The sequence below is a fragment of the Mastigoproctus giganteus genome, chromosome 3 (genome assembly GCF_048544385.1).
Source record: "Mastigoproctus giganteus isolate SK-2022 chromosome 3, ASM4854438v1, whole genome shotgun sequence".
Lineage (NCBI taxonomy): Eukaryota > Metazoa > Arthropoda > Arachnida > Uropygi > Thelyphonidae > Mastigoproctus > Mastigoproctus giganteus.
The window spans coordinates 254,439,506-254,458,202 of record NC_143577.1 but is presented as its reverse complement, the minus strand read 5'-3'; the positions used below and the strand labels follow the sequence as shown (position 1 = coordinate 254,458,202).

The 18,697-nt window shown below is 38.3% G+C and overlaps 1 protein-coding gene across 2 annotated transcripts in view; it reads right to left on the bottom strand.

Annotated features, from left to right (window-relative positions):
- Window positions 1-18,697, bottom strand: part of psidin (phagocyte signaling impaired) — a 513,704-nt gene that overhangs the window by 136,060 nt on the left and 358,947 nt on the right. For both annotated transcript variants that reach the window (XM_090371034.1, XM_090371035.1), the window contains one exon: window positions 8,311-8,358. In XM_090371034.1, the coding sequence (XP_090227160.1) occupies window positions 8,311-8,358 (48 nt within the window). The remainder of the gene's footprint in view (window positions 1-8,310; window positions 8,359-18,697) is intronic.

Genomic DNA, 18,697 nt, shown 5'->3' with positions numbered 1-18,697 from the left:
ATATAGTGGGGGATATGAAGTATTTCTGAAATATTATTTCTTCTTTTTTTTTTTTTTTTTTTTTTTTAGTTACACATTGGTGTCCAGAAGCTAATTGGCATGAGGCCATTCTGGAAGCACATACCTCTGCCTCTGTTGAATAACTGAACAAGAAATGGGATAAAATCACTGAACCTTATATTGTATTTCTTCAACTCTAAGATGTCATCAATTGTAAGATGCACCTTAATTTCAGTACCACCAACAGAAAAAAAAAGCTTTTATTCTAAGAAAAAAAAAAAATAAATAAAATAAAACACTAAAATATATCTAACAACAACAGTATTTATAACCAGGTATGTTATTCATCACTTCCTTCTGAATCTTCTGAGCCGTCGATATCTGCATCTGAATCAATATCAGAGTCTGATTCTTCTGAGCTGTCGTTATCTTCATTATCCCATAATATATCATCTTCTGAGTCATCGAGAGTGTTGGTGATGCAACATTTTTTAAATGAGTGCTGCACTATTCTTTCTGGGATTAGCTTCCAAGCTGCTGATACCCATTCTGCCAATTTTTATGCCAGCGCTTTCTTAATTTTTCCAGGTGTCAGCAGAAGATTAATCAACAGCCAGGATTCATATTCCTTTCTCAAGTAATCCTTAAATGGTTTGTTGACTGAAACGTCGAATGGCTGCAGTTGGCTAGTCATGCCACCAGGAATCAAACCAAGTCACCATGTTTTTGCACGATTTTATTTTTGACCCATTTGGACAAATGTCCATGAAATGCATCATGCTAGGTTGTTATAAAGACTTCCAGGATGTCTATTCCACACAACATTTAGCCAGTCTTCCATAAGGTCTGCCGACATCCATCCATTTTTTTGTGCACGAATCGACCATCAGCGGTCACTGAAAGTTAATCAGCTACTGCTGAAAGTTTTTTTGACAGGAATTTTTTGACAGATAGATGTTTGCCACCTTAACGATAATCCGCTACAATGCACGAGTCTGTCGCACCAGCCATGACAGCCTTTAAAAATTATTTTCTCTATTCCGAGGAACTTGGCAATTTCTCCGGCTTTTAATTGCATGGCTTGTCGAGTGATGGGTAATCCTTTTGCACATGTCTCCATTACAAAACGTATCACAGCTTCACCGACTTGTGGAAATCTTCCTTTCTTAGGCCCTGTAAAGCACTTGCTTGTTACTTTGCACGAAAATATGTAATTGCGATCATTTCTCCAACGATGAACATTTACTTCACTAATGTCAAAATGTCAACCCACAGCTCTATTTCCATGTTCTTTTGCATACACAATAACTTTTTGTTTCAATGCAGCTTCATAGTGCAATCTTATTGACAACATTTTAATGTGCAATAAGGGATCAAAATGAACGAAATCCAGCAACTCCACTTCTTATGTACTTTCGAAGATACAAACAAAACTTCCTAGCTTTCGCTGAGTAAGCTCCACCATAATGAAATAACGGTGGCTTCACATTTCGAAAGCACATGAAATCACTTATGCCACTTTATTCTCCAATGGAATTGGAGAATGCGATAATGGTCAAACTTGGAGGCTGAGTTTCCGCATAAAAATAAAATGTGTGGTGCCGTGTGCAAAAGCGGGAGAAAAATTCGGAAAGGAAAAAAAAAAAAAAAAAAAAACTGCGAATGCAATAAGACACCATCAATTCTAAGATGCGCCCCATTTTTAGCGACATTTATAGGGAGAAAAAAGTGCATCTTAGAATCAAAGAAATGTGGTATTTTCTATTTTGCAATTGCTGTTGACCCAGACTGAATTTTAATGCGCAACTAATGCAACACCATAAAAGCCTCATCTCACAGACCAATAGACACAATACATTAGCTATAACCCCCCCAAAAGAGCAGACAAAAACATACTATTAACAATAATTATACAGTGGCAGACAAGGTGTTAATTTAGATGACAGAGGCTGAAATGAATAAATTTTTGCTTGACAACCGAGGGCAATAATGATTATCATTAAAAAATTATGCTGTATTTTAAAATATTAATGCTTTCATATACTAAGGTATATTGTTCGGTTTTATTAATTTGCATAAAAAAATTATAAAATAAATTTCTATTTTGACATTTGATCATTTATATCGTTTTTCAAAATTTATGAACTATTTAACAGTTCTGAAAATGGACCAAAGTGATACATGATATTTTGGATATTAAAAAGTTAAGGGAAAAAAAGTGACAATCTTTAAATAAGGTTTGCCATCAATTCCATAGAGAAAATGGCATTGATGGAAAATCTTCGTAATGCAATGATGCTTTACAAAGTTGAACTGCATGTTATTTTCCCCCTCCTTCCAGATATCCATAAACTTAGGACTGTTCTTATCCAGGATTGAGATTTGCAGCATTAAGTGAAATCCTCATCTCACCATGAAGTAGGGTCACGGGGGCTATATCAATTTTTATATATATAAGGCACTCCTCGACTTGCGTACTTAATTGGGTTTTTTTTTCATGTACGTAAGTATATGAAACTTCAGTCTTATAGATACTAAATACAAGTATAGTACAACTCACTGAGATTATAACCACCAACAAACTTCACCACACTATGTATTGTTTGCAGCATTTTACGATTTGTAACCAACTTAAAAGGCTGAAGAAACGCACAATGAATAATAATGTACAGCGTATAAGCAAGATACAATATACAAGAACAAAAAAAAACAAGAGTTCTTTTTTTGGTCGTAAAATTTAAAACAGTAAAAAAGATAAATCAATAGCACGCACAAATTGCAACTAACATGATACGTCCAGGTGAGATACAGAGTACCAAGTTTACAAAGCTTAAAAAATAGGAATGAAGCGAGAAGATTCTGAAACTTTATGTTTTTTTTTATATGACTGAAGATTTCAGTGAAGGGGAAACACATTTCACAATAATAATGTAAAAACCCACAGAATTCCATCTACCAGTATTAATGCAAATGCAATAAGATCGAGTTTACTACCCACTTATAATTTCGACTTAAGATTGCAACTAACAGAAAAGCCCGATAAACTAGAAACTGCAAATTGTTTTTACTGTTTTATTTATGGTGGTGACCACCAGAAATGTGCTTTAGAAAAATATCACGAAGGCATTCAAAATTGATTCTTATAACCAAACATAGCAATAAACGGTGTTGGAGTTGTTAGAGTAGGGTTTTTTTAAGAGCATCAGTGACTAAGGCCATATTGCTCCATTAATACTGTCTGTAAATTGCGTGCATTCTGTTGACAATTTTCTGTTTGCTTTACGAAAAACCTGAGTTTCCAGGACAATAAATAGTGAAAGTGTAGTGCATTTTAATAGTTTGGATTGTGTTTTTTTTTTTTTTTTCTTTCTGAAATTTGATTCTATAAAGCAGATGATTCTAGTGATGTGTTAACCGGCGCCTACTTATTTCGGGGCTTACGATTGTGTGTGACTGGACCACATAGTCCTTCTCAGCCAGTAGCATTCGTAAATGTTGGCCACATGTTTTGTTTTTGCATCCTTTAGTTAAAAGTGATTTTTGTGTTGTGCTTATTTGAATTACATAATACAATTTCGATTATAAAAAATGACCTTTTAGAGAGATAATAGCTTAGTAATATAGTGAAAATTTCAACTTCCGAGATCTTGGAAGGAATTACCAAAAAACAATGTGTTATTGGGTTCACATTACGATATTTTCACAATGCGATGGTGTCTCTGGAACAGATCAATATCGTAAAGTGGGGATCCAGTGTACATGACAGCTGATTTTAGCACTTTGTGCAACTGTCGAAATAATTTTGATATACAGTATTTTTATTAATTTTGAGAAGTTTTGTACATATCTACAAGTTGTACGTAAGTAGAGGAGTGCCTGTATATATATTTATATACATATTTCACATCTCAATATTCAACCACATTTCCTCATTCTTCAGTAAAACTATTTCAACAATTATATGGCTATCTTCCAAAAATACAATGGGAGTACTTCAAAATTTTTTCTTGTATCAGTTGTTTTACTTTTAGACGTTGCTGTATTTAAGATGTGTCTTTTGACATTTTAATTATAAACAGCTTTAAAAACATATATGCTATAATGCAAATTTGTAGAATATCAATAAAAGAAGTAAATCTTGAACCAGTAAGAAAAACAGTGTTAGCACCGTAAGAATGATGTTTATTTGTTTTACACTGTTTGTACAGCAGTGCTCCATGTGCAACAGTATCAAAAGCTTTCTTGAAATCCAAGTATACGATACCAATATTATTTTTTTAATCCAATTCCTTTGTGACCACATAGCAGTATCCAATCAAATTAGTCAGACAAGATTTCCCCTTAACAAACCCATGCTGTATCTAAACTATAACTGCAGCCGTTCCGATATTCCCTGTCAGAGATGTGGTAATTTGGAATCTCTTCTTTTTGATCTTCTCTGGCTTAAAATCTCTCTACCTCATTGTGTCAAATTCATCTGTTGTCTCTACCATTCTTCCAACTCCACTAATCACTTGGAGCTATTTGACTATCTCTCTTTGCAACTTGACTTTCTCCAGTCCAACTTTCCTAATAGGGAGGTAATTTTCCTTGGTGATTTTAATGTTCACAATTAAATGTTCGCTTTTGCAATTACTAATGACCTTGCACAGATTTTTGATTTACCTACAAGAATACTGGACAATCCTAACCATACAGTCAACACGCTTGATCTTTTTCTCACAAATGACCCTTCTAAGAACATGGTTGAAGTGAGTGGTCCTTTAGGCACCTCAGATCACAACCTGGTCATTGTTGCTTCTCCAATGGAGCCTTTATCTCATGGCTATTCCCAACCTCGTATTGTTTGGCATTACAAGAATGCAAAATGGGATGACCTGCGAGATTTATTTTATTTTTTTCCTTGGTCGGATTACTGTTTCAAAACTTCTGATGTCAATGTTTGCTCTGATCATGTCAGTGAAATTATTTTTGCAGGAATAGAATCCTTTGCCACACTCCACTTTAAAATCTCATGCTTTATCTAAACCTTGATTTTCCAATAAATGTGCTAAGGCTGTTCAAGAGAAGAACGTTGCATATTGTAATTGGCTTGTTTCCAATTCTTCGTTTCATTTTCTGACTACACCAAAGCTTGCAACAACTGAAAAGCAGTTATTAATCAGTACAAACTAGATTTTGAGCAGGCTAAGAGTAGAAAACTTGTTTCTTGTCCTAATGGTAGCCATGCATTCTGGTCTCTTGCCAAAACTATTGGCCGCAACTTCTGCCAATTTCTGCTCCCACCTCTGGCAAAACCAGATGGTTCTGTGGCCACTTCAGCCAAGGATAAAGCTGACTTGCTAGCATCCTATTTTTCTTCCAACTCATGTATTAATGATCTTGGTAAAACACCTCCCACTATTCCCAGCATACTCCATTCAATGCCTCCTGTGGTCTTCCGTCAAAAGGATGTCAGAAGGATTTTGACGAATCTTGATGCTACGAAAACTCCAGATCCTGATGGTATTTCTCCACTTGTTCTCAAAACCTGTGCTCCTGAACTTACTCCTGTTCTTTGCCACCTTTTTTCACTTTCTTATTCCAAAGGTGTTTTTCCTTCTGCTTGGAAATTTGCTCATATCCAGCCAGTTCCTAAAAAAAGGGTGACAAATCCCTCCCATCCAATTATTGTCCCATTGCAATTATTTCTACTCTTTCTAAAGTAATGGAGAAATCAATTAACGCCAACTCTTAAACTACCTAGAAACCTTCTGTCTGATCAACGATCGCCAGTATGGATTCTGTCAGTGTCGATCCTCTGGTGATTTTCTGGTTTATGTTACACATGGACAAATTCAATGAAAAAGTTTGGTGAAACACAAGTAGTTGCTCTTGACGTCTCAAAGGCTTTCGATCGTGTTTGGCATAAAGGTCTTCTACACAAACTTCCACCTTATGGTTTGCAAACATTTTTTTTTGTAATTGGTTATCCAGTTTTCTCTCTGCTTGCTTACTGAGGGTGATGGTAGATGGCTCTCTGTCTTCTAACTTCTCCACTAATGCTGGTGTCCCCCAAGGTTCAGTTCTTTCCCCCACTCTTTTCCTTTTGTAATTTAATGACCTTCTTCCACTGACTCTAAATCCTATCCATAGTTTTGCCGATGATAGCACATTGTATTCCACTTTCCATTTTGAGAAACCTTGTCCTGCTCAATCAGCTTCAACTTCTCGAAAATCTGCTACCAATTCCTTAAATGACAATCTTCAGGTAATACTCCAGTGGGGCAAAGACAACTTAGTTGATTTCAACCCTTCTAAAACTTAGTCTTGTCTTATATCTCGCAAAAAGGATTCTTCTGCTCCTATGCTTACCTTTAGTGACACTCCTATTTCTAGGCAAAATGATATATCTCTTTTGGGGATTACCCTGACTTCTAATCTCTCTTGGCACAAGCACATTACAAATATTGCTTCCTCTGAATCTAAAAAACTTGGTTTTCTCTTTTGCTCTTGGCGTTACTTTTCTTCCAAACAGCTGTTCACTCTATATAAATCGCAAATCCGCCCTATCATGTAATATTGTTCCCACATCTAGGGTGGTGTCCCCAAAACCTCTCTCAGGCTTCTAGATTCTATTCAGAAGAGGTCAGATAGGTTAATTAATGACTTCTCTCTAACAGAGTCTCTCCACTCGCTGTCTCATAGACATGACATACTTTGTACTGTTTCTGCTGCATGTCTTTTCTACACATACTTCGATGGGCACTGTTCTTCTGAATTGGCTTCTATAACTCCTGCTCTCTCTTTCAAAACTGTCCGAACACGTGCTGCCACCAGCCAACATCCATTTACTGTTCAATTTCAAACTCAAAAAATCAACTTTTCATCTTCCTCGTTTATTCATTCAACTAGCGCGTTTTCTGGAACAGCCTTCCTTCATATGTATTCCCTGAAAATTATAGTCTACAGAAGTTCAAGTCTAATGTCAACAAATATCTTCTTTCGTCTTCCGAACCTCCAACCCAAGCACGGTACTAAATACAATAGGTTCTAATACCTCTCGTGTTTGGGGTTTTCATAAAAAAAAAAACCCTTACTGAATTTGCGCTCTGGATTTTGTCCTCTTTCCTGCCCTGAAATTCTTTCTTCGTGGAAAACACTCTGCTGCTGATGATGAGATGATTTCTGCTGCCAAGTTGTAGTTTGAAGGTCAGTCAGAGGGCTTCTACAAAACTGGCCCAGAACTGTATTGAGAGGTGGCAAAAATGTGTCATTTTGTTCAGTGGCCATCTGAAAGTGTGCAATACATGATTGTTTAGACCTTCTATCACAACTACTTCTGGATGAATAAATACCTTTTTTGAACTGTCTCGTACTCTCTTCAGATTTGATAATGGAGTCCAAAGAGGTTTCAAAATACTATTGAGTTTAAATCAAGGTTATCTGGATTGGAGCTTATTTTATTGTAAGGATATTACATTTAGGTAACAAAAAGCTAAAATTTTACCTGTTTATTGCATGGAGATGTGGTTTTATTACTTTACAGTTAACTGACTATCCATGCCACACCTTTCTCAGAAAATCTACATTTTTTCAACTTATTTTGATTGTTTGTCATTTCTCTCCGATTTTCCATAAGTAAAATGAATGAGAATATATTACAGGCTACAATTTTTAGTTTCTCTCTCTATCTCTCTAAATGCATATATACAGAAAGTAATAATGGCTTCTTTCAATGTTGGAGGGAGGATATGATGATGGGCAAAATGTTTGAAGCAAGTCAAAATTCACCATGGTTGAAAGTGACTAAATTTTAAGAAGTAATATCTAGGTTAAAATAGAAATCACACTATACATAACAAAGTGCAGTAATTTCAAAAAGCTGACTCACAGTCCATACTATTTACAGAAAGTAACCTAATGGAAATTGAAGGGAAAATGCAATTTAAGATAATTTCAAGACACAAACTTTTCTTATTTTGAAATTGTATAGCAAAATATTTCAAATCACTGTAATTTGGTAAAAGTCATACATTTAACTATAGCACTGTGGATTAATAATATCTATGAAATTTAATGATTAGAATAAAACATAAATATCTTATTCAAAAAAGTTAAGAATACATTTACATTAATCAGGGATATAATCATTCTTACAATTATTCTCCACTGTAGGAAAACTTACAGCAAAAAAGGATTTAGCTCCAAGACGGGAAATTTTTTTTTATGTTATGATATACCTGACACAAAAAAATATTAACCTAAAGCCCTGTGAATATCTAGCAAAAGAGTATTGCATGCACACACACATAGACATCATATACTAACCTTTGTGAAAGAACCAAACTTGTAGCAAGATATTAGATAGTCTACAGTCTGAAAAGCAATTTAAAAAATTAATGAATATTTAAAGAATTAATGGCAAATGATTACAGTTAAATCTTTATTTATGATTTTTAAAATTAGTTGTTGAATTTAATTTTTAATTTTTTGCATTACTGTTTTCATATTGGGAAGTGTGTCATTGACAAGATCTGCACATGCAACAAAGTGCATACACCTGGCATAATGCAAGCTTTATTGTAAATAATTCTACTATAAATATGCTACACTCAATAATAATAATAATAATAATAATAATAAGACAATCCCACACAACAGACCAGATATAATCCTTGTTGACAAGAAGGAAAAGAATACCTATCTGATTGACATCACGGTGCCCAGCACTGGCAACCTCCAGAAAGCCCACAAGGAAAAAATGAGGAAGTACATGAAACTAAGACAGGAGATTAAAGAGATGTGGCATATGCAACAAGTAATGACCATCCCGATCATCGTGTCAACTACCAGTTTGAAGGTCATATAAGATCTTACATAACAGCCTAGCAGCAACAGCTCTCCCAGAGAACTCATATAAGGAACTCCAGAAAGTTGCAATCCTTAACAGCTGTAGGATAGTCAGAGAGTTCCTTGACCACCAGTAACACCAGACATAACAACCACCCTGTGTAAGTACACAGGGTGGCAATACCTGGTAGCAATACCTGTCACAGTGTGGAATCCCCTAGTCAGAGAGAACAACCACACGCACGGGCAAAACATGATTAGCCCAATGGTTACGAAGCTAGCCAGACCATGGACCCAGGTTCGAATCCCACTGTGGGGAGGGAGTGAAGTCACTTACCTTCCACCTACCTCCCTCATGGACGAAGAGATGACTGAGAGTCAGCACCATCTGGTGTCACTCCCATAACTAACACCCACCACTGGATGTGAAAGCTAAACAGATTCACCTCCATAGTTGGATGAAGATGAGAAGTATAAATATTGAACATACTGCATCAAGTGTGCCACAGGATAAAGTCACTCATGTTCAGGCCTTAGGCAGAGGGGTCAGTTTGGAATGACTTTTGCAGGAGATTGTCTCCCTGACAGAGACAGTCTCCTGCAAAAAACAGTGGAGTGAGTAGCGCTGTCTCCCATATGGCTACCCCAAGTGAAGGGCAAAAACATACAGTCCAATCAAATGAAAGTGCTCCCTGCACAACTGCACTAGTGATCACCCAGGAGGGTAGAAGAAGTCAACACATGAAGTGGAGCATCGAAATGAATATGTGCAACATGCGAGCATACCACGAAGCAACAAAGCAAGAGACAGATATGACAATGTATAAGGCAAAACATGCATGCCAAGTGGTTCAAGGTCAACAAACAGCAGGTTCTTCTTGATGCACCATTGTCAAGGAGAACCTGATAACTCCTGCAATCTTGGAAAAAAATCAAGCAGGATGTGAGCAGAAGGAAAACCAGAGAACAACATAACACAAAACGCAAAGACAAAGGATCACCAGCCTGAGTAAAGATAGAAGAGATGAGTGAAAATAGTCCAATTGAACCAGTACCAACAAGGTAACAGAAGTAAGCTATTCAGAAAAGTGAAAGGCATCCTCAAGAACATCCACAACAAACAAAGTACCTATAATCATGGGATCGGAGAAAACCTTGACATCCTCAAGCAGAAACTCCTGGCACTCAGCAAGAGACATTGGCATTATAGGTAGAGTGCCCAGAGGGAAAACAGACAAGATATTTAATGAAAATCAGAGAGAGAGCCTTCCACAGGAAAATCATACAAAAGGAGAAGGAAGGCAACAGACGCCACAGTCAGAAGGTACTCAAAGGCATTCTGGGGATACCTGTGGAACAGTGAAGTTAGCCATAATGGCTATACCCCTGGATAGATGTAAAAAGGAAGAAAACAATGAATGTAGAAGAGATTACAGAATAGGAGATTTGGGAGAAAGATGTACAACAGTCGATCAGGAAGTTCCACAATTGGCAAACTCCAGAAATAGACAACATCCACAACTACCGTTATAAGAAGTTCAGCTACACACACAAGCATATAGTGGAGCAGTTCACCCAGGTAATAATGCACCCTGACACAATCCTATAGTTCTCTGACTCAAGGAATCACCTACCTGAAGGCCAAGGGCATAAAACTGGCAAAGCACAGACCAATCACCTGTCTTACATCCCTTTTTCTCCCAACAATGTACAAAATCCTGACCAACTGCATACCTAAGAAGATATCAGACCACCTGGAGAATCAGATCGTGGCTGAGCAGAAAAAGGGATATAAGCAGATGAGCAGAGGATGCAAGGAGAAATTGCCCATTAATGCTGCAGTTATGGAGCAAGCCTACAAGAAACACTGCAACCTGTACATCGCCTACATCAACTACTGCAAGGCCCTCAACTATATTCCCCATAAGTGGCTGTCAGCAAAGTCAACACGACACTGACACACTTCCTAGAAGTAACTATGGCAAAATGGAGGACCACCATCAAGGTTGAGGCCATCACAACAAGACCAATACCCACAAGAAGAGGAATCTTCCGGGGAAATGCCCTGAGCCCACTGTCCACCATGCACAATAACAGCAAGTATGGATATCCCCTAAAAGAAGAGAGGATGAACCCGTGCACACTTTCCTTACATGATGTACATGGATGACATCAAACTCTACGCTTCACCTGAGAATCAACTCCAACAGCTACTCCAGACCACTGAAGAGTTCAGCACTGACATCAGGATGTAATTTGGTCTAGACAAATGCAAGATACATGGATTGCACCAAGGCTACCCAGTCAGATGAAGCTACTAGCTGAAGACCGGCAAAGAGACTGAAACCACGAGAGAGGGAGAGACATGCAAATATCTGGGGATGATGAAGGCCCACCATTTAGAACACAAGATCAATGCATGCCTGATGAGAAATACCATCAGAGACTGAGAAGACTTTTAAAATCGAAAAAAAAAAAAAAAAAAAAATGGCAGGAACATAGCCATAAACACTTATGCAGTCCCAATACTGATGTAGTCCTTCAGGATCATAGATTGGACCACACTGAGCTGGAGGAGATTATGAGATAGACTAGGATAACGATGACAAAGGGGTGCCAACACCACCTGAAGTCAGCCATTGAGAGACTGACTACAGTCAGTAGAATGTAGGGGATCGAATGACCTCACTAAACAAGAGAAGGCGATTAAAAACCTGTGGGATAACTTCCAGGAAAACACAGCACCAATCTAACAAGCCTTAAGAAAGACAAAGAGCACACAAAAATCAACCTCAACAAGGAGACTACACTCAATTGAAGAAAGAGACAGAAAGATGGGCAAAGTAGACACACCATGGCAACCACTACAATTACTTCCATCAAGACTACATAGATAAGATGGCTTCCAACGTTTGGCTCACGAACAGAAGGCTCTTCTTCAAGAATGAAGGATTTATGCTTGTCATCCAAGGCCAGGTAATCAACACCAAGAACTACAGGAAATACATTACCAAGGAACCTGGAGTAATAGATAATATGTTGGCGATGCTACTTGGCTGCAGAAACAATACAGCACATCACTGCAGGATGCAGGGTGATTGCCCAGAAGAAGTACACTCACAGACACGACCAGGTCACCAGGATAAACATCAGAAGCTAGCACACAAAAATACCAGCTGATCAAAGAAAGTTTGCTGTATTACAAGTATGAACATCAGGCCGTACTAGAGACCTCTACTCACTGACTATACCAGGACCATGCCATCATAATGGACAAGGCAATCCCACACAACAGAATAGACATAACCCTCACTAACAAGAAGGAAACGGCTAACTATTTGATCAACATAACAGTGCCCAACCCCAGCAACCTCCAGAAAACATACGGATGAAAAGATCAGGAAAAGTACTCACACCTAAGACAGGAAGTCAAGGCATATGGAATAAGTAATGACCATTTCGATCATCGTGTCAACCACCAGTACTGCACCAAAGAGCCTCAATAAGAAACTAGCACCAAGAGGCTTCCCAAAGAACATTTATATGGAACTCAAGACAGGTGCGATCCATAACACCTGTAGGATAGGTACAGCTACTATATATTTAATTTATTATATCACACAGCCTAAAATAAGCGTTGCATAACTGTGAGTAAAAAAAAAAAAGAAAAAAAAAGTAAACTGCAGCCATTATCAACCCACTGCAGGATGGAAGCCTCCTCAACAATTCACGCTGGTCCAGTGCGGGTTGGCAGATTGACCATATTTAGCAGTCAGGGACTTGAACCCCTGTCTATTCAAAGAGTGTGTGCTACTGCACTCCCGCTCTTGACCACTCGGCTATAGATGGTTCCTCAAATACTCAAGTCATTTTTCATTTATTTCTTTAGCATTTCTGCCCTTTTTGATCAAAGATTTGATTACTTAACGATGCTTGATTTTCTGGACATTCTTCTTCCACCTATCAAAACAAAAAATTAAATTTTGCAATCATGATGAATCATCATGAATTATTACTATTTGCTTACAGAGCAAATAGTAATAATTCATGATGCAGTTTCCAAAATTTAATTGGAAATGGGAAATATTGATCACAATGGAAATGTGAAATCCATAACACACTAACTAACATACAATTTGTTTTTGTTATTTCATAAGATATTAAGCTATCAAAATAACCTATTCTAAAATGTATTAGTATATTTAAATATACCTGTTCTCAGAACGTTTTAATCACCCCTTATACTACAGGATTAAAAGTTTCTTTAAAATAACCATCAGACAAGAAGCATGAAGTATCTTCAAACCACAGTGTTATAACTTCTTCAAAGAACATGACATTATTTTCCAAATTAAAGTTTTCAATCATTGTAACTTAGAAACAACATTAGCTCAACTATGTCTGGAGAATATTTAACCAAAAATAAAATTTATCAGTTTGTAATATTCCCAAAATAACTTTTTTTTTTACCAAAAAAAAAAAAAAATGCAGCAAGAAAGAAGTAACGAGATACTTCCTACAACCTCACCTTAGCAAACAAGAAGCCTGTAAGTCAGACTCAAAAAATCCAAAACTATCCAATCATATCAAAAACCAAGGATTATAAGAAGGAAGCTCAAGACTGAGCTGGTTCTTTTGAACTAGATGTCTTTTTTTACAAAACAAATGCTAGTTAAAAAAAAAAAAAAAAAAAAAAAAAAAAAAAAAAAGAAGATATTAATCTTTTAAAATATGCTGTTCTCTACACTGATAAATTTTTTCCATCATTGTCGCAAGGCACTAACACAAACATTAGAACAATGTGGGCACACTAATTCAAGATCTGTAGCTAAATCAGGATGTTGCTTGTGAGTTCACTGGCCTTGAATTTCTGCCTTCTCGGGTTCGATTTCATTGGTCCAAACAAGTGATAAGCATTGGGGGCTAAATCAGTGACTGTGAAATCACTAATTTAACTAATTTGTGAAATCACCCTCTGTAAAGAAGATTTCACAATCCCCCGACCCAAATTGTCAAATATTAGAGGAAAACTCTTCTTGGATTACTGTTATTAGTGAAGTTCCCCAGGGTTTGGGTCTGGGCCCATTGTTGTTTTCAATATTTATTGATGATACTGATGAAGGCATCTCATGCTTAATATCAAAGTTTATGAAGACTGATATGAAGGTTGGCAATGTGGTTAATGACAGCAATCATGGTATGCTAATGCAACAATTAGAAATATTAGGCAGGTGGGCTGAGAAGTGCAACTGAAGTTTAACATTGACAATGCAAGATACTGCATTTGGGACCACAGCATGTCTGCCTGGAGCAAAAGTTGATGACGCAGTAGGGCAGCTATCACCTTTTAAGAGTTCAAAAGAGGTGTTGTTGTATATGTTGGTACTAAGGATATTCAGAGTAGATCACAAGATTTACTTAACAAGTATAGAGCAATGTCGAGAAACAGTCAGACGTCAAGACAAAATTTGAAAGTGTCTGCAATTCTACACAGACATGATCAGATCAGCCTTGTCAATCAATTTAGCCCTGGAGACATTATTCAAGGATCATGGTGTAGAATTTTTCTTGGCACGGTTTGTGCTTGTTAACAAGAGAGAGAGAGAGAGAGAGAGAGAGAGAGAGAGAGAGAGAGAGAGAGAGAGAGAGAGAGAGAGAGAGAGAGAGAGAGAGAGAGAGAGAGAGAGATTGTTTTCACAGGAATAAGATAGACTTGGAAAGCAATGACTCTGACCAGAGCAGCAAAGCAAAAGGCTCAAGCTAATGGGAGTGCTGTGGCTCAGGGGAGAACTGAGGGGGGGGGAGTTGCCCTCTGAATCACAGCCTATTAAAATGCACTACTTGCTTGACGTTTGTGGAGCAGTCAGGTACGGGACATGATACTGCCATGGGGGATGTCTTTGTGTGTGCGCAATGCAAGGAGTGTAAGGAAATCAGGCGACAACTCAGCATTGTTATGGGCCTTATATGAGAGCTTGAAGGACAGGGTGGATGCCCTCGAAGGATTAAAAGTGAGGGCCCATCAAGCTCTCAGTTGCCCACACCAATGCCAGAGCTTGCACTTTGTCGTCGTGCAACACAGTGGCAGCCCCCAAGGCAGAATGCACTGGTCCCAAAGGAACTAGTAGTTGTTGGTGACTCTACTGTCAGGGAAACTGGGAACAAGCTTTGTAAAAAGGATAGGTGGAACAGGACCAGGGTATGTCTGCCAGGAGCAAAGGTTGATGACGTTGCAGAGCGGATATCATCTTTTAAGGGCACAAAAGGTGATATAGTTGTACACATTGGCACTAATGATATTAAGAGTAGGAGACCGGCGGAATTACTTAACAAGTACAGGTCACTGTTGAAAAAAAGCCGTGAATTAGGGTTGAATTTGAAAGTGTCTGCAATTCTGCCCAGACACGATAGGAGGGAGTATATGATGGGAGCCCTGTCGATCAATTCGGCCCTGGAAGGATTGTGCAAGGCTCAAGGGGTAGAATTTTTTTTCAGCCTGGTCTGTACTTGTTAACAGGAGAGACTGCCAGGGATGGGATACACTTAAATAGAAAGGGTGCAAGAATGTTTGCTGATGCTATCGAGGCAGTGTTAGGTGGGTCGGAAAACTGCTAGATACAAGGACTAATAGATTAACAGTAGCCACTGGCAGAGGTGAAAGTGATACTTGCACTGCTTCTATTGGAATGAGCCACAGCCTGGAAAATAAGATGCAGGATATTTCAGAGACTGCTGGGAATCATTGGGGTACAAATGAACACATAGGTTGTGTTAAGGTAGCTAAGAAAAAGAACAGGTGCATGTATACTTGCGTGTACACCAATGCTAGGAGTCTAGTAAATAAATTTCATGAATTTGAGGTATTGCTCAAAACATCAAAGGCAGATATTGTGGGGATTTCAGAGACGTGGTGTCACACAGATATAAGGAATGCAGAACTGGAATTTGGGGAGTACAATGTCTACAAAAAGGATAGACACGATACGAAGGGAGGAGGGGTTATGCTATTAGTTAAGAAATACATAAAATCCAAGGAAGTGAAGCCAGTCGACATTGCTGGACAGTGCAGTGTCGAGTCAGTTTGGTGTGACATAAGCATTGGGAGATCAAAATCGAGAGTAGGAGTGTGCAATAGGCCTAATGATTCTGATGAGTATAATAGGAAAATGTACGGGGAAATAGAGTGGGCCAGTAAATCAGAGAGTCTTATAATGGGGATTTTAATTTCCCAGATATTGACTGGAATTTGGGGGCCGGTCACTCACACACTAGCAAGGCTTTTGTGGATTTATTCGATGATTGTTTTCTACATCAGCATGTTCAGGAGGAAACTAGAGGGAGTAATACTGTTGATTTGGTTATCAGTAGTGATTCTTCATGCATTAAGAATCTGCAGGTAAATGAACCACTAGGTGGCAGTGATCACAGTGTGCTGAAGTGGGATTTACTCAAAGAGGTAACGGGAAGGGTTATTGCTTTCATAAAGGTGACTACGATGGACTGAGACAGTATTTAAATTCTATACAGTGGGACCAACTGATGATGTTACCAACAGCAAATTCAAAATGGGAAGCATTCAAAAAACTTATCTTGGAAGCTACTAGGCTTTACATACCAACTAAGAAATATTGTTCAAGGTTTAGGCCTAAGTGGATGTCAGATGAACTAATGAGACATATGGCAGAGAAGAAAAATGCATGGGATAGAGTTCTTTACTTATGTAAACTCTAGAAGGAAGGGGATGAATCAGATTGGTCCACTTGATATTGATGGGTCAAGTGCTGATGATCCTGCTCAGGTAGCTAACAAACTGAATGAATATTTTGCATCGACATTCACACATGACGAGTTATTCAGCGAGGGGAATGCCAGAGGTGTATTCAACTCTGGCAGTAAGCTACAGAATCTTGTAATAACTGAGAGTAAAGTGGAGGAGAAATTGTTGAAGATAAATACAAGAAAGGCACCTGGGGTGGATGGGATCTATCCAGTTATATTAAAGGAAGCAGCAAAGGAAGTAAGCAAACCCTTAGCCATAATTATGAGAGCTTCCTTGGACTCAGGGGAAGTACCCATGGACTGGAGATGTGCAAATGTGGACCCCCAATTCACAAAGGAGGATCAAAGGGCGACAAAAGTAATTATAGACCTGTTAGTTTAACTTCTGTTCCTGGAAAATTAATGGACGCACTGGTTAAAGAAGCACTGCAGGGTCATCTAGACAAGACTTCAGTTATAGCTCAGACACAGCATGGTTTTGTTAAGGGGAAGTCTTGCCTGACTAATTTGATTGGATACTATGATGCAGTCACAAAAGAACTGGATGCAGGAAATAACTTTGATATTATATACTTGGATCTTAGAAAGGCTTTCGATACTGTTGCACATGGAAGACTGCTGCACAAATTGGAGCAGTGTGGCATTGGAGGCAAATTGCTGCTATGGATAAAGGGGTGGTTGAGGGGGAGAAGACAGAGAGTGGTAAACACTGCTCATCATGGACTAATGTTATTAGTGGAGTCCCTCAGGGTTCAGTATTGGGTCCATTATTGTTTTCTGTATTTATAAATGATATTGATGATGGTATATCAAGCTTAATGTCCAAGTTTGCAGACGATACGAAGGTTGGCAGGGTTGTCAAGGACACTACTGACACTATGCTACTGCAACAGGATCTGGAAAGGTTGAGCAGATGGGCTGAGAGGTGGCAAATGAAGTTTAACATTGACAAATGTAAAGTACTACATATGGGAAATAGCAACCCCAGAGCAACGTATCAACTCTGTGGTACTACACTGACAGTGGTAGAAAATGAAAGGGACCTGGGGGTAGTTGTGCAGGCAGATATGAAGTTTTCTGAGCAGGCAGACGGGCTGCAAGAGTAGCTCATGGTGTATTGTCGATGATATATAGGAATTTTTCTAGCAGGGATAAGGAGGTGATTACTCCCTTGTATAAGGCAATGGTCAGACCGCACCTAGAGTACTGTATACAGGTCTGGAGGCCTCATTTCAAGAAGGTTGTAGAGATGCTGGAACGAGTACAGAGAAGGGCAACAAGATAAGTGAATGGAACAAAGGGGTGCTCTTACGAAGAAAGGATTACGTTTTGCAAATTACAGTGTCTGGAGACTAGGCACCGGCGAGGTGATCTGACAGAGGTGTATAAAGCCCTGAATTGTTTGAGCATGCTCAATGCTGATGGGATTCTTCCTCTTGCTCAGAATAATCACCTGAGAGGGCATAAATTCAAATTGAGGAAAGACAGATGTAGGATAGACGTGAGGAAATTTGCCTTTAGCCAGCGGGTGGTTGGTTGCTGGAATAGACTTCCATCCCTTGTCGTGGAAGTTGATAGCCTAAATAAGTTTAAGGCTCAGCTGGACAGGTATTTCGAACGAACAGAAGGGTGAAGTGGAAGTGGTTATTTTTTTTTTATTTATTTGTTTGTTTTTTTTTTTTTGTTTTTTTGGCTGATGCTGCATAAGCTTGCTTTCTTGCATCAATTACTGGATGATTGTTTTGTACATCAGCATGTTCGGGAGGCAACTAGAGGGTGTAATACTCTTGATTTGATTATCAGTAGTGATTCTTCTTTATCTGCTGATTCTAGGTGTCAGTGATCACAGTGTGCTGAAGTGGGATTTACTCAAAGAGGTAACTACCATCAGGGGTAAAGGGAAGAGTTTTTGCTTTCATAAAGGTAACTACAGTGATCTGAGAAAGAATTTTAAATTCTATACGGTGGGATAAACTGATGATGTTACCAACATCAAATTCAAAATGAGAAGCATTCAAAGAATTTATCTTTAGCATTAGCATTAGCAGAGGCATTTGATGCAAGAAAGCAAGCTTATGCAGCATCA